The following is a 16,800-nucleotide window of genomic DNA, read 5'->3' on the forward strand; positions in this document are numbered from 1 at the left end:
CAGCACAGGATAAGTAACAAGATTACTGCCATAAATTACATTCTCAGGATTTTGTACTTATTTGTTGTTATTATCGCTTATTTATTTATTTATTTATTTATAAGACAATATAAACAAATCTAATATTTAAGTTTAAGTTAAATTAAAAAACCCTAATTTAAGAAACCAATCATACATACAGACATACCAAGCATAAACTTTATAAGCCTAGGGGGAAGGAAATATCTCAATATATATATACAGTATAGTACATTTAGACTGCCGATTAATTTCACAGGTGATAGATTCTATTATGTCTGAGTAAATGGGATCTGCTCCTTAGCCCCACACATGCAAGATCTACGAGGATAACCATGTTGGAGGAATTCTATAAGACAATTGAAATTCTGCAAAAGCCTCACAGTTAGAGGACCAAGAGAAAATATTGTGATTACTAAGGTCTTCAAATGTTTTCTTAAATTGCCAGTGAAGAAAAAACTCCAAAATCAAGTATTTGAATCAAGAGCAACTCTGTCCTTTCACACGTTGATCCTGGAAACATAAGTAAGAAAAGGAATCAATTATTGAAATATGACAAATTTGTAAGTCAGATCTAAATTTGGATGGCAGTTTTTCCACTCTCTATAGCATCAGTTTGAATCTTGAATTTTGGCAACAGCAGTACAGAAGGAACCAAATGAGTAGGAATGTTGTGCATTATTGCCATATTACTGCTTCTACAGCTGGCCACAAAGGTACAACTTTTAAAGTGCACTGGAGATGAAGCTCTTAAAATTCCTCATGAATGGTACCAGGAGGGAGAAGTTATCATTGGCGGATTGATGTCCCAAGTTCATAACATGTTGCCTGAAATTAAGTTCAAGAAACATCCTTCTATGTATTCAATTGACATCTCATAGTAAGAAATCACTCTCTTACCTGTTTATAATATAATCCTGCTCTGTTCTTACCATTTCTGTAAAACACAGAGGTTCAATCAATATATGTTACAAAATATCATCGTTTGATGGGCATAGCCTTAACAGCAGCTTAATAAATGGAAATAATGTATTCATTCTACATCCAGTATTTTAATTTCAGTTAAAAGGACAATAGGCCAGGATGAGGTGACGCTGACATTGAGCTGAAAATTCAAACCTTTTTTCCAGTTGGAGAAAAGCACCAATTCTAATTCACTATAACATTAAAAACTCTATAATAATTTAAATATATCATTTTCTACACTCATGGTTTCCTTAGATCATTAGAGCCAACAATACATTGACTTTGAAATAAATAATAATTTCCAAAACCATGGGGAGAGATTAATTATTAATACTATGTCTCTATTTTTTCATTGATCAGATTAAGGGTGTCAAACTAAAGATCTGACCTGCAGAGTACATAGATCTGGCCCATGAAGCTTCCCTGGAGATAATTAGAGACTGGCCTGCAGTGCTTCTGCCAGTGAAAACAGAGCTCAAAAACTTTGTTAGCCACAGGCACCCCTGACATGACTGACATTGAGCTGACCACACCCACCCTGGCCATGCCCACCCTGGCCCCATAAGTTCAAACACAACCGTGATGCATTTGAGTTTGACAGCCCAGAATTAGATAGTTTAGGTCCAATTTCAAAAAGATCACAGATCATCTTGCCATCTTTGAAAAAGCAATCCTAAGCCCAAACACAAAAGTTCAGAGCAGCAGTAGAAATTTGGGTTCTTCCACTCACAGTCTTCTCTTAAACTCTTAGAACAGAAAGAGTTAATGTGGAAGGAAACATGAATTTCTAAATATATGGCTATGTTCTTCAGCTCTACATTCCTCATCATAAGATCTTCAGTAATATATTCTCATAAATTAGGTCCTTTTTTTCTCTCTTCAGTGAACCTCTGGAAGATTTAATGTTTACTGCTATCCAACATTTTGTCTCATTTCAAAGAACAAAATGTTTAGTATTTGTAACACTCATTACCCTTGATCTGATCACGCAGAAGTTAGTTATTTTTATAAGGTGAATGTTTTCTAATGGATCTAATGGATGAAAGTTAAAAGAGGATTAAAGCTTACATGGAATTTTACCAAAATAAAATCTCTTTTCGAAGGAGTGGAAGAAATGGGAATTCTTCTGTAGACTTTCATGAGAGCTATTCACATATTTCAGGAATTAAATCCTTCCGTAAATTCTATCAAAATTCCTCCTATTAATCTGAGATAACATTACTTTATACTTAACTATGTAAATAACTCTTCCTTTAATTTGTATGGGTCTATCAGAGTTTAACTATCTGTTCACGATTAAATTAAATTAAATGCTTTATATAAATCTATGAATGTTGAATTTTAAGAGAGAGATTTTAGATATTAAGCAATATCTCTAATATGCACAACAAAAGGGGAATCTAGAAAAGCAAAATTGAAACATGTTTATTATTTATTAATTATTTATTTATTAGATTTATATGCCGCTCTTCTCACAGCGACTCAGGGTGGCATACAATATCATAAATACAACAATATATATAAGAAATCTAATTTACTTTAAAAGACTGATATAGATTGCTAAAAGTGTTAAAACCCCATATAGAGACATACACACTAATCAGATTCAAACATTCATAATGTTGGCTGGAGACAATCTCCTCACTCACGGCCCCCATGTCCACTGGCAGAGGTGGGTCTTCAAAGCTTTACGAAAGACCAGGGGGGAGGGGGGCGATACGTATCTCCGGAGGGAGTTCATTCCAGAGGGCTGGGGCCACCACAGGGAAGATGGGACCTGGAGAAGGCCGACTCTGTGGCACCTAACCGGCCACTGGGATACATGAGTCAGAAGATGGTGCCGAAGATAATGTGGTCCTAAGCCACATAGGACTTTATAGGTCATAACCACTAGTTTGAATTGCACCTGAAGACCAATTGGCAATCAGTGCAGCTCAATGAGTGATATTGAGATGGGGGCAGATCTTGGTAGCCCCATTATAGTGCGGCTGCATTTTGCACAATTTGCAGTCTTCGAACACTCTTCAGAGGCAGCCCCAAGAAGAGAGCATTGCAGTTATCGAACCTTGAGATGATAAAGGCATGAATGACTGTGAGAAGTGATTCCCTATCCAGATAGGGCCGCAACTGGTGCACAAGGAATGCCCATGCGAATGCTCCCTTCGCCACAGCCGAGATATAGTCTTCTAAATTCAGCTGTGGATCGAGGAGGACGCCCAAGTTGTGGACCCTCTCTGAGGGGGGTAAAGACTCCCCCCAGGGTGATGGATGGACAGTTGGAATTGACCCTGGGAGGCAAAACCCACAGCCTCTCCATCTTGTTGGGATTGAGTCTGAGCCTATTACATATACATATATTACGTAAGATTTTTTTTCTCTCTCACTGGATCTCTCTTTAGTAGCATAATGCATAGCATAATTCTTTTTTGAAACAATAACTTTACTTACAGTGTGATAACAAAGTTCTACCAACACATCTTGGCTTTAGTGTTTGCCTTGGAAGAGATCAACAAGGATCCCCACATCTTACCCAATGTCACTCTTGGATTCCACATTTATGACAGCTATTCTGATGCGCTAATGATCTATCGTACCACTCTGGATCTGCTTTTTAAGTTGCATAAAATTGTCCCTAACTATATTTGTGGGACCAAAAAGAGAATTGTGGGAGTCATCGGAGGGATGAGCCCTGAAATATCCATACGCATGGCAGAAATCCTGCAGCTTTTCAAGATCCCACAGGTTGAATCCACAATTAAAGAATTTGAGAGCACATTTGAATCTTCATGATTATTGGGATTAACATTAACTGCCTCACTGATTTCAATTTGTATATTTTAATCATAATGTACACAAGCATATTAGTTTAATATTTGAAAATGTGGGGGGACAAATAGAACAATTAAAACCCTTGTTTCAGTTAGCTATAAGGAACAGATGAGAGAGACAGACAGACAGACAGAAGGACAAACAGACAGATGACAGAATTACAGAATTTAGAGATACCAGAAACAGAACAGAGAATCTCAATTTTTATTAAGGGAAAATATTAATATAATGTATATAAGCATATTTTTTTCAATATTTAAAAATGTAGAAGACAGTATATGGAATGTATTAGCCTAGGATGAATTACAAATCTTGATTCTGTTAGCTACAAAGAAAATGGTTGGTGTATTAACCTTGGGCTAATATATTAACCTAGGATGAATTAAACCCTTGATTAAGTCAGCATCACGATACATGATGAATAGCTGAAAGAGATAAATAGATGAATGGATAGATGGATGGATGGATGGATGGATGGAGGGAGGGAGGGAGGGAGGGAGGGACGGACGGACGGACGGACGGACGGACAGACAGACAAATGAGAGTGGGGAGGGAAGGGGGAGAGAGAGAGAATAATTCCCTCTCTTTCTTTTATTCCTCCTTTCTTTCCTTTAGATTTCATATGGTTCATTTCAATTGGTAGCAACTGATGAATCACGTTTTCCCTCTTTTTATCGCATGGCCCCTGATGAAGCTCTCCAGTACAAGGGTTTAATACAACTCCTTTTGTACTTTCGATGGAAATGGGTAGGATTTGTAATTGCAGATGACAAACATGGGGAACATTTCATCCAAATTATGGAACCCATGCTCTCACAAAATAAAATCTGCTCTGAATTCATTCAAAGGGTTGAGAGAAATTTCCATTTTTATGACCAATTTGAGTTGGTTGAACAATGTGTGAGGCACGCTATTTTGTTCATAGACAAAAAAGCAAATGTATTTATTGTACATGGAGAAAATATAGTATTTATGTGGCTGGCCTCTACTCTACTAGTGACCCCAATTGTTGATTCAACAGCTTTTAATACGACACAAAAACTTAATACAAGAAAAGTGTGGATCATGATGGCACAAAATGATTTCACATTACATTTTTTGCAAAGGGAGCTTCGCATGAAAATATTCCATGGGGCAATTTCCTTCTCAATTATCAAAAAAGAACTTCCAGGATTCCAACAATACATACAGGCTGTCACCCCTTCTGGGACAAATCAAGATGGCTTTATACGTGATTTTTGGAACCAAGCTTTTGGCTGCTCAATACCAAATAAAGATGCTCCTGAGGTTGGGGAATGTACTGGAGAAGAAAGACTGGAGGACCTTCCAGCACCCTTCTTTGAAACCAGCACACTTAGCCATAGTTACAGTATCTACAATGCCGTCTATGCTGTGGCTCAAGCCCTACAAGCTGCTCACACAATTAGGACACATCAGAACATAAAGAAGGACATGAATCAAATGCGATCAATGATTATAGAAAGCTGGCAGGTAAGGTTTCCTCTTTCTTGGTGCTTTTTAAATATATTCTCCATGGTTAAAACAGAGTGCCAGGACAAAAAGACTCTACAGCTCACTGTAGGTCAGTTATCTAAAGATCACAGATCTTCATCTTTATTCGACATTCCTGCAATACAAATGTTTACCCTTTGAAGCTATTGTTCTTTGGCTAAACATCTCCGATTTCCCCTCTTTCCACACCAATTCACCCATTCTTTAACCTTCTGCCTTTCTAAATATCTATGGAGATTTTCAGTCATCCAGGTCCTGGTTGTCCCAAAGATGCTTTTTCAAAAGGCAACTGGACTTTCTTTCTTTTTGTTTGAAGACATTTCACTTCACATCCAAGAACAGAAGAATCTTTGTGGATGAGAAGTGAAACATCTTCAAGCAAAAATGAGGAAAGCCCTGTTGCCTTTTGAAAAAGACCTTTAGGTTCTACCTTTGTATTCCTTACACTAGATTTTCTTTGCATTGCTTCTTCTTTCCATTTTCAAGATACTTTATTGAAATGTCACCAAACAAATGACTGACTACCAAAAGATAGTTTAGTACTGAATATTGAATGTGCTCCAATATAGCTGAAGTCCTACATACCTTTTTCATCCTGGTGAGCACAGTATCCAATTTTATTTATTTATTTATTTATTTATTTATTTATTTATTTATTTATTTATTTATTTATTATTTAGATTTGTATGCCGCCCCTCTCCGCAGACTCGGGGCGGCTCACAACAAAGTGAAAAAACAATCTACAACAAATCTAAATTACTGTTTAAAAATATTTAAAAGACCCCATTTTCTAAACACACATACATACAAACATACCATTCATAAATTGTATCTGCCTGGGGGAGATGTTTCAGTTCCCCCATGCCTGGCGACAGAGGTGGGTCTTAAGGAGCTTACGAAAGGCAAGGAGAGTAGGGGCAGTTCTAATCTCCAGGGGGAGTTGATTCCAGAGGGCCGGGGCCGCCACAGAGAAGGCTCTTCCCCTGGGGCCCGCCAACCGACATTGTTTAGTTGACGGGACCCGGAGAAGGCCTACTCTGTGGGACCTAATCGGTCGCTGGGATTCGTGCGGCAGCAGGCGGTCTCGGAGATATTCTGGTCCAGTGCCATGAAGGGCTTTAAAGATCATAACCAACACTTTGAATTGTGACCGGAAGTTGATCGGCAACCAATGCAGACTGCGGAGTGTTGGTGAAACATGGGCATACCTAGGTAAGCCCATGACTGCTCTCGCAATTTTAAAGAGAAAGTATTGTATGAGGCCATTAGGAAGCATATTGGTTTCTCTTTAACAGTTATGCTGTTTCTTCTTAAAGCTCCACTCATTTCTGCAGAGAATTTCCTTCAACAATAATGCTGGAGATGAAATTACATTAAATGAAGAAGGAACCCTAGAAGCTGGGTTTGACATTGTAAATTTGGTTACTTTCCCAAACAACTCCTATATCAACATCCCAGTTGGGGAAATGGACCAGCGAGCTCCTCCTGGAAAAACCTTCCACATACATCCAGACAAAATCCAGTGGCATCATGAATTCACTCAGGTACCATAATCAACTAAAAGACCCAATTTCATATATGGTGCTTTTCATGTGTCAAGCTTTAATTTTCATCCATAGACAGCACCTCCTAGGATCCAATTACATTTTTAATTTATTTTTTATTTAGTTTGTCAAACATGTAGAAGATAAAAAGAATAGCTTTGAACATAAATATGAATGAAGTAAATAAATACAAATAAATGGGGACAACAATTCAGAGACTGTAGGCACGCTGGTCCCCTTTATTGACATCTTAATGGGGTGAAGTCCACAGCAGACAGTTTATGATTGAAGCTGTGAGGTTTTGAGGCTGTAATAATGGATTCAGATAGAGCATTCCAGGCACTAACCACTCTGCTGCTGAATTCATATTTCCTGCAATAGAGTTTGAAGCAGTTTATCTAGAATTTGCATCAATTGTTTGCCTGTGTATTATTGTGGTTGAAGCTGAAGAAGTCATTGAAAGGCAAAACAATATAGCAGACAATTTTGTGTATTATGCTTAGATCAAATCACAGGCAGCACAATTTCAGACTGACCCAGCCCAAAATTTAAAGTCTTATGGCATAGGAAATTCTATTGTGAGTAGAGGAATGGAGTACTCTTCTCATTAAATACCTCTGAACCCTCTCAATCGTGTTAATGTCCAATATACTGTGAGCTTCCCTGAGTACCAAGAGAAGGGCAGCATAAGAATCTGATAGATAGATAGATAGATAGATAGATAGATAGATAGATAGATAGATAGATAGATAGATAGATAGATAGATAATGTGTGGGTTCCAGGCAGACAAGATCCTGCTGCCCTGCTGCTCCATAATGTTTTTCTGGCGGTTTTTCATCGTGGAGGTACCATCGAGAAGGGTGAGCACCATTGAGAAGGCTGAGCAGGACAACTGGACCTTCGTCACTAAATCTGTTCCTGAGACGCTATGGCACCAAATGGTGGGGGCGCCCGACGTCGGAGGGACCATTAAAACGTAGGCCGTGGATAGAGGATGGATGGATAGATAGATAGATAGATAGATAGATAGATAGATAGATAGATAGATAGATAGATAGATAGATAGATAGATAGATAGATAGATAGATAGATAAACTAATGGATGGGTGGACAGATGGATGGATGGATGGATGGGATGGATGGGATGATGGACAGAAAGACAGACAGACAGACACACAAACAAGCAAGCTAACAAACAAGCAAACAAATACTGACCTTTTCTGTTTTTTGGGGATAGCTGCCTCCTGTCTCATTATGTAATGAGCCATGTCCTCTTGGAAAAAGAAAGGAGAAGATTGAAGTGAAGGAATTTTGCTGTTATGCTTGTGCTCCATGTCCAGAAAAGATGGTATCCAGACAAGTAGGTGAGATTCATAGCACCCAAATGGAGATTTGTCTGAAAATTCATTTCTGCAACCTAATTGAAAATAATCTCTTCAATGTTATTGTTGTTTTATTGATGCATCTTAAGGCAGGAAAAAGAAGAAAAGTCCTGTTGCTCATCTCTCTGTTTTTGATGTTGAATCTAATTCAAATATTAGGACACTTTCCATGAAGCAAACACGCATCATATAGGACACTTCCGGTCAGAGGTGGAATTTTGCCAGATCTCAGCAGTCCACTAGAACCAACTGTTAACTTTCTAAGCGGTTTGGAGAACTGGTTGTTAAAAGAAATCTCCTTTTATTTTTTCCACTTTACAGGGTTAATCCTGTAATGAATTGCAACATGCTTTTCCTTTGCTGATATTATTTTTATTATTTTTATTTATTTATTTTATTAATTGGATTTATATGCCACCCCTCTCCAGGCTTCTTCCTCTTTGCTTGACTTTCTTAAAGGGAAAGAAGCATCTATTTGTTCTGGTAATTGGTTTAACAAACAACAGCTACTATGTTTGCTCCTTTGCTTCATTCTAGTGCTAATTGCTTTCTTTTTAATTAGGCTTATCTCAAGTGCCTTTTCTATCTGGGAAGGAGGTCTTCCTTCACTGCTTTAGTGGTTCTTGCCACTATCCTTTAGGGGTGTACTTCCAAGAGGCAGGAGGCAAATTTGGCACTGATTTTTTACTATCTTTCTGGGGGGCATGTGATATTCCCTTAAATCTGAATGGGCAGAGTCAATGCCTGAACAAGACAGATGCTTCCAGTGATAGCTCTCCACAGGAAGTGCTGAACTGCAGCCTTTTGGGGATCCAATTTGGGTCAAAATCACTCTGGAGGAGGGAGGGAGAAGGGGGACATTTGTGATTAGCTGCGTGGATGATTACAGACCCTATAGACAACCACATCACATTCCCGACCAACAGCTGTTGCCATTAATCCTGGCGGTGAAATTTCTTTAGAGACAGTGTGAATATTGTAGTCATCTGGGTGAGGAAATTATTTTCTGATTACCAAGAGTGTGGGACTGGAAGAAAAAGACAGGGAAGGGGCTGGTGTGGAGAGTTTTTTCATTAACAGCAGAAAAGCTTTGTGGAAAAGGGAGGGGGAGATAAGGTGGCTATTAATTGTATTCCTGATGGTGACAGGGAAATGATCCAAAGGGTGCCTTTTTAAAAATAAATATTTTTTTCTCCTTTGGAACTTTGACTTTAAGATAAACATTTGTTGCTGTGAGTGAATTAGATTTGGAAACTGTGTTTCTTTTTGTTAAATTTTTAACTTTTGATTCATCTTCTGGCTGTCAAAGATATCAATTTTGGAGAACAGCACTATCTAGTATTGTTTTTGGATATATATTTTTTGAGTTAGTTATAATCAGCCACAGCTGGTGTTTCAATTTTTCTCATTCCTGTTTGAAAAAAGTGTTATATCCATTTTTTACATTTGCAACTGTTGCCGCATCCTCGTGGTCATCAGAGACCAGGCAAGGAAATGTACCCCTGGATGTAAGTCATGTCGAGTTGGCCATGCCCACCCAGTCACATGAAGCACCCACAGTTGTGAAATGAGTGACACAGTTGTTAAAGAATGCTGCAACAGGCATAAATGATTACAAGTCATAAATATGAGGACTAATTATAATTCACTTTTTTCAGCCTTCTGAGTAGTCCCTATGCAAATATCCATGCTCACTCAGTCACAGGACCAGCTGTCCAGACCTGCAATACTGGTTGGTTAAAAATTTGAATCTTACCACTGCTTCCAGTTCTCCTATTCCTGAGTGCTGCAGCCTGTTTTCCAGGATCTAAAGCTTCTTCTTTCCCTTTTCCACTAGATGATAGATATTTAGAAAATGTGGCATGCCATTCGTTTGCTCAAAAATGCTATAAATTTAATGTACTCCAATAAACCAAAAGGATTGTAATATAGGAAAATATAAATAATTTCCATATTCATTTTTTACATATAGCGGAATAGAAAGTTTTTAAATGTTTTATGAAATTTCTACTGTGCAAGAAAATCTAGAAAAGCAATTGTGAAACTTAGGAAAAGTTTGATTCAGTTTTCTTCTAAATCTTCTTTCTTTCATTTTCTTCTTTTTAGACATGGAGAATTGTGACCTTTGCCCAGAGGATCAATTTCCAAATGAATCTCATGATGAGTGCATTCCAAAGACACTGAATTTCCTCTCCTTTGAAGAGCCGCTGGGCATTTCTCTAGGGTTTCTGTCTCTTCTTTTTTCCCTGGTTACAGCTTTGGTATTCACAATCTTCATTAAGCAATGGGACACTCCCATTGTCAAAGCCAACAACCGCAACCTCACCTACTTTCTACTTATCTCTCTTTTTATCTGTTTCCTCTGCACACTTCTGTTCATTGGAAAGCCTAACAAGGTGACCTGTCTCCTTCGACAAACAACATTTGGCATCATCTTCTCTATTGCAATATCTTCTATTTTGGCCAAAACCATCACTGTTGTTGTAGCATTCCTAGCATCAAAGCCAGGAAGCCTATTCCACAAATGGGTGGGGCAAAAGTTGGCCTATTCTATTATCTGGTTCTGCTCCTTCATTCAACTAGGTATTTGTATATTTTGGCTGAGTACTTCTCCTCCATTTCCAAATTTAGACATGGTGACACTCCATGGAGAAATCATAGTTGAATGTCATGAAGGTTCATTCATCATGTTTTACTGTGTTTTGGGGTACATGGGCCTCTTGGCTTTTCTCAGCTTTACTGTGGCATTCCTGGCTAGGAAGTTACCAGACAGTTTCAATGAAGCCAAGTTCATTACTTTCAGCATGTTGGTTTTCTGCAGCGTTTGGCTAACCTTTGTCCCCACCTACCTGAGCACCAAAGGGAAGTACATGGTGGGTGTGGAGATCTTTTCTATCTTGTCTTCCAGTGCTGGTTTACTGGGATGCATCTTTACCCCCAAAATCTATATAATTATATTGAGACCTGAGCTCAACACTAGAGAACATTTAGTACATAAGAAATAGAAGAACAAGATCAGATTTTGAATAAGCAAATATTAATTGGATCATCATGTAGAACCACCCTCTTATCCATCAATGAATAAGTTGTGTGATGGAGATGGGCATGTCTCAAACAATTACTTTCAATATTTCTCTCGCAGCTCCATTAGTACACACTAAAATTTTATTTTCATATACAATTTACTCATGCAGGTAATCAAGTAGAAACAAATTCCACTAAATTTTGACCTTAGAATTCTTCAGAGTCAGAGATATTTGGGGAGAAGACAAGGAATTTTCCATATGAGATAATTAAATTGTTCTATCTGGGTTCTTAATGTTTTAGAAACTAATTCTAGTTGTAAGGAAAATTTCTGTCAATATCAAGATAGACATTAGGAAGATTAGATTGTGAACCAACCTCAAGATCAACTGAACATTTGTTTCTTGAACTGAACTTGTAAATATATAACATACAAGTGAAAATTAGAATAATTGGAACGGTGGGGAAGAAAAGAGTTATAGAGCCCCTGATTACTACATCTCTGGCTGATTATGACATCTCATATGCTAGGATGGATGGATGGAGGGAGGGAGGGAAGGGGGGAAGAAGGAAGGAAGGAAGGAAGGAAGGAAGGAAGGAAGGAAGGAAGGAAGGAAGGAAGGAAGGAAGATTCCATATTTTTTCTTTGTCTGTTTTATCCTTTAAGCCTTAGTGTCTCTGGTTTAGTTTTCATATTGTCAAGATATATTACTTTCTGGGAGGGCCAATAATTGTATGGTGGCTCAGTCAGCCAACCAATGTAAAACATGGCATGGGAGGAAACAAACTGGCAGCAAGGTAAGTTAAAACCCACCCCTGCTTTGGAGATACTACACAATTGTATTTACAAGTTTACAAGCTAAAAATGTCAAATGGGGTTTATTAAGTTACAAGTCAAAAGATTTGTTGCTCAAACCTATACACATGAATTTAGTGCACAAAGTTCAACAGTTAATTGGTGCAAGATAATGGTCAATAGAATTCAAAAGGGGTTGCATGTTGACAGTTTGTGGGAAGGTAACAACTCTAAGCTGATGACGCACTGAACTCCACCACTCCACAAGCTCTTCCTGCTCTTCTACAATAATATTGTATTTTATGGACCTCCAACAAAGCTTTTAAAAACTTGCTGAATGCATTATGAGCAAAAGCAAAGCAAACCTTATAGATCTTTGGCCCACTAAATAATAAAAACACCCAAAAAGAAAAGGTAGATACAATGGAAATTATACATGACACTGTAATATTTTAGAGACCATTATGTGACCATAATATTTTTTTATGCCTTCTTACTGTTGTGTATAATCCTGTTCAGTTTGTGGATTTCGCAAATTCTGATTCAGATAGTGTTTATGAATTAGTGGCAGGTCCTGATTTACGGGCAGAAGAAGAAGAGGGGGACCAATCACAGGATGTTTCTATGAGTTCAGACTCCAGTGAAAGAGAGACAGATAATCGATGGTTAAATCCTCATTTCAGACAATTACAGAGATGAAAAGAACAAGTGTCAGGGAAGAAATATTAAGGAGAGGAATGGGTTAATTAAGTAATTAATTCATCACGTCCGGGTGTTAGCGGTGGAGTTTTCAATTCTGTTATAATTCAATATGGAGCTTTTAAAAATTTTCTCAATGCATTATGACAAAAGCCAACCAAACCTTATAGATCTTTGGCCCACTAAATAATAAAGGCACCCAAAAAGAAAAGGTAGATACAATGGGAATTATACATGACACTGTAATATTTTAGAGACCTCAACTCCAATTGGATAACAGAGTCGACTGACAATGAGTCAGTCGAAGTGACTGGGATCGTGCTTGTCCATCTGTCTGGGAAGAGTTTGATCTGGTGACACCTGATGAAGTGGACAAGGCCATTGGTTCTGTGAGTTCCGCCACCTGCTTACTGGATCCATGTCCCTCCTGGCTGGTTTCGGCCAGCAGGGAGAGGACACGGTGCTGGGTCCAGGAGATTGTCAATGCTTCTTTGGGGAGGGGGTCCTTTCCAGATCCCTACAAGGAGGCACTTGTGTGCCCCCTCCTCAAGAAGCCTTCCCTGGACCCAGCCATTCCTAACAACTACCAGCAAGTTTCCAACCTTCCCTTTATGGGGAAGGTTGTTGAGAAGGTGGTGGTGCTCCAACTCCAGCAGTCCTTGGAAGAAGCTGATTATCTAGGTCCTCAGTAGTCAGGTTTTAGGCCCAGCTACAGCTTGGAAACTGCTTTGGTCGCATTGATGGATGATCTCTGGCGGGCCCAGGACAGGGATTTATCCTCTGTCCTGGTGCTTCTCGACCTCTCAGCGGTTTTTGATACCATCGACCATGGTATCTTTCTGTGCCGGCTGGAGAGGTTGGGAGTGGGAGGTACTGTCCTTCAGTGGTTTTCCTCCTACCTCTTCGGTCGGTTGCAGTTGGTGTTAGTGGGGGGTCAGAGGTCGACCTCTACGCTTCTCCCTTGTGCAGTGCCTCAGGGGTCAGTCCTCTCCCCCCTGCTATTTAATATATACATGAAACCGCTGGCCGAGATCATCCAAAGGTATGGGGTGAGGTATCCTCAGTATGCAGATGATACCCAGTTGTACATCTCCACCCCATGTCCAGTCAACGAAGCAGTGGATGTGATGTGCCAGTGCCTGGAGGCTGTTGGGGTCTGGACGGGTGTCAACAGACTCAAACTCAACCCTGATAAGACAGAGTGGCTGTGGGTTTTGCCTCCCAAGGACAATTCCATCTGTCCATCCATCACCCTGGGGGGATCACTGACCCCCTCAGAGAGGGTCTGCAACTTGGATCCACAGCTCACATTAGAGAAACATATTTCAGCTGTGGCAAGAGGGGTGTTTGCCAAGGTTCGCCTGGTGCACCAGTTGCGGCCCTATTTGGACTGGGAGTCACTGCTCACAGTCACTCATGCCCTTATCACCTCGAGGCTTGACTACTCTAACACTCTCTACATGGGGCTACCTTTGAAGAGTGTGCGGAAACTTCTGATTGTGTAGAATGCAGCTGCGAGAGCAATCATGGGCTTCCCTAAATATGCCCATGTTACACCATCACTCCGCAGTCTGCATTGGTTGCCGATCAGTTTCCGGTCACAATTCAAAGTGTTGGTTATGACCTATAAGGCCCTTCATGGCATCGGACCAGAATATCTCTGGGACCGCCTTCTGCCGCACGAATCCCAGTGACCAGTTAGGTCCCACAGAGTGGGCCTTTTCCGGGTCCCGTCAACTTAACAATGTCGTTTGGTGGGGCCCAGGGGAAGAGCCTTCTCTGTGGCGGCCCCGGTCCTCTGGAACCAACTCCCCTGAGAGATCAGAATTGCCCGCACCCTTCTCAACTTTCGTAAGCTCCTTAAAACCCACCTCTGTCGTCAGGCATGGGGGAATTGAGATATACCTTCCCCCTAAGCCTATACAATTTATGCATGGTATGTTTCTGTGTATGTTTGGTTTTTAATAAGGGTTTTGAGTAATTTAAATATTAGATTTGTTATATGCTGTTTTTATTATTGTTGTTAGCCGCCCTGAGTCTACGGAGAGGGGCGGCATACAAATAAAATAAAATAAAATAAAATAAAATAAAATAAAATAAAATAAAATAAAATAAAATAAAATAAAATAAAATAAAATAAAATAAAATAAAATAAATAAATAAATAAATAATCAATAATGTGACCATAATATTTTTTATGTCTTCTTGCCAGGTCAACAAGCCATATTATCTTTGAAATATGGATAGAGAGTAAAACAATTTGGCATTTTTGAGCCACAGCTTCCTGACTATATCTTCTTGTGCTCACCACACTTAGTCAGTTCAGCTTCCTGTGAATGTTTTCTTTGTAAAATCACACTTGGAATATTACATCTACTGTAGTAGATGTAATATTCCAGGGATTGGTTCTTTGCTATTTCCAGGGCAACCCCAGGGGCAAACTTTAAGTACCCTGCAGGCTGGATCCAGCCCTTGGGCCTTCAATTTGACACCCTTGATATAGGGTCTTCTGCTTGAGCAGGGAGTTAGACTAGAAGACCTCTTGGTCCCTTGCAACTCTGTTATTTTGTTAAAAGGGCACTTTTAGCAGTTCAGATGCATAAGAGGAAAACTCATAGATTCAGTAATAAATCCAGCCATTTTTACAACAACAGTAAGGGCTAGTGATGAAGTTCGGCTGATTTGGATGAACTTTGCAAACAATTCGGGTGACGTCACTGAACCCCAAACCCAAACCCGAACCGAATTCCGAACTTTAAAAAAATATAGCTGCGGAAGGCAGCCCTGTGGTTGCCCACAAATTAAATTTGCTGGAGCGTGAACGGGGATGCAGAGTAGCAGGAGGAGGCAACAGCAGCCACCCGCCAGCTTTTACCTAGCAATCCGATATGTGGCAGGCATCACCTTTTTCACAATAATCCCGTGTGATGGAAGGCCATGCACTCTGTAGCACTATCGGTCTCTGGCCACTGTGACCAGTAGTAACAACTTGAGGCTTCCGATTACACAGAAAAAGGAAAGGCAGAGAAAGAAGGTGGCCCTGAGGTTGCCCACAAATTATATTACTAAGGTCAAATATTGTAAATTTAAAATTGGATGCCTTGCTCTCTGTATGCTTGCTTATGTGATTGAGTGATGTAGACAATTGATATATTCCTCCATTTTATATACATAATCTTCAATAGCAGGCCACTGTCAAATCATAAACCCTCATCCTCTTCCATGAGTAAATGGAACATGCTTTCTATGGCATTTCAAAAACATATTCTCTTTTGCATTTCTACAAGAAGGAGTTACCAACTCTCCAGTTATAACAAACACTGTGATTAAATTACCAAATCAATTCTCCTGTGGCTCTAAAGCTGAGTCTCAGAAAATAGCAGAGGAAAATAAAAAAATAGATTAAAATCTTCAATATATGATTCACAAATGAGGGTCAAAGGTGTTTGAAGTGTTCTCCAACCATTATAGGGTCAATAAGAAAAAAGGTGCCCTAAATTGGGTTCCCAGGATTTTGTAAAATTTCCTGCCCATAGTATAAATGTATGTTCCTTCTGGGTGTCCTGCTAATATTATTAGATCAATGATTTTTTCCACAGCTGACAGGTTCTTCTAAATTTCAATAATGGGAACTTCCTCCATTCTCTCAGCCTGCAAGTTTAATCCTTTGTGAGAGATACCAGGACGACCATATTGGAAGATCTGTATAACATCATTGAAATTCTGTTAAAATTTCATAGCTGAAGGATCAAGAAAAAATATTGTGTTGGCAAACTTCTTATCCTTCCTTAAATTCCTTCCTTCCTTCCTTTACTAGCAAAGAAAGAGACTTACAATCAGATATTCAGATCAAGAACATCCAGACATAAGTGAGAATTAAGAAAAGTGATCACATCCATAATCTAGCAATGACAGATTCTTAAGAGACATCTCAACATAACTAGAAGTTTTTCTGCTATTGATAATATTAATTATATTTGAATCAGAACTTCAGGCAACAGCAAGACAAGAAAGTCCAATTGAAGAGAA

At 39.2% G+C, this 16,800-nt stretch overlaps 1 protein-coding gene across 1 annotated transcript; it reads left to right on the forward strand.

Moving 5' to 3' along the window:
• Nucleotides 1–686: 686 nt before the first annotated feature.
• LOC139153791 (vomeronasal type-2 receptor 26-like) lies at nucleotides 687–11,257 on the forward strand. The gene is made up of 6 exons (XM_070728204.1): nucleotides 687–898; nucleotides 3,435–3,726; nucleotides 4,429–5,304; nucleotides 6,642–6,869; nucleotides 8,108–8,234; nucleotides 10,359–11,257. The coding sequence occupies exons 1-6, from the start codon at nucleotides 687–689 to the stop codon at nucleotides 11,255–11,257; spliced, it is 2,634 nt and encodes an 877-aa protein (XP_070584305.1).
• Nucleotides 11,258–16,800: the final 5,543 nt, after the last annotated feature.

Source organism: Erythrolamprus reginae, chromosome Z (genome assembly GCF_031021105.1).
Source record: "Erythrolamprus reginae isolate rEryReg1 chromosome Z, rEryReg1.hap1, whole genome shotgun sequence".
Classification (NCBI taxonomy): Eukaryota; Metazoa; Chordata; class Lepidosauria; order Squamata; family Dipsadidae; genus Erythrolamprus; species Erythrolamprus reginae.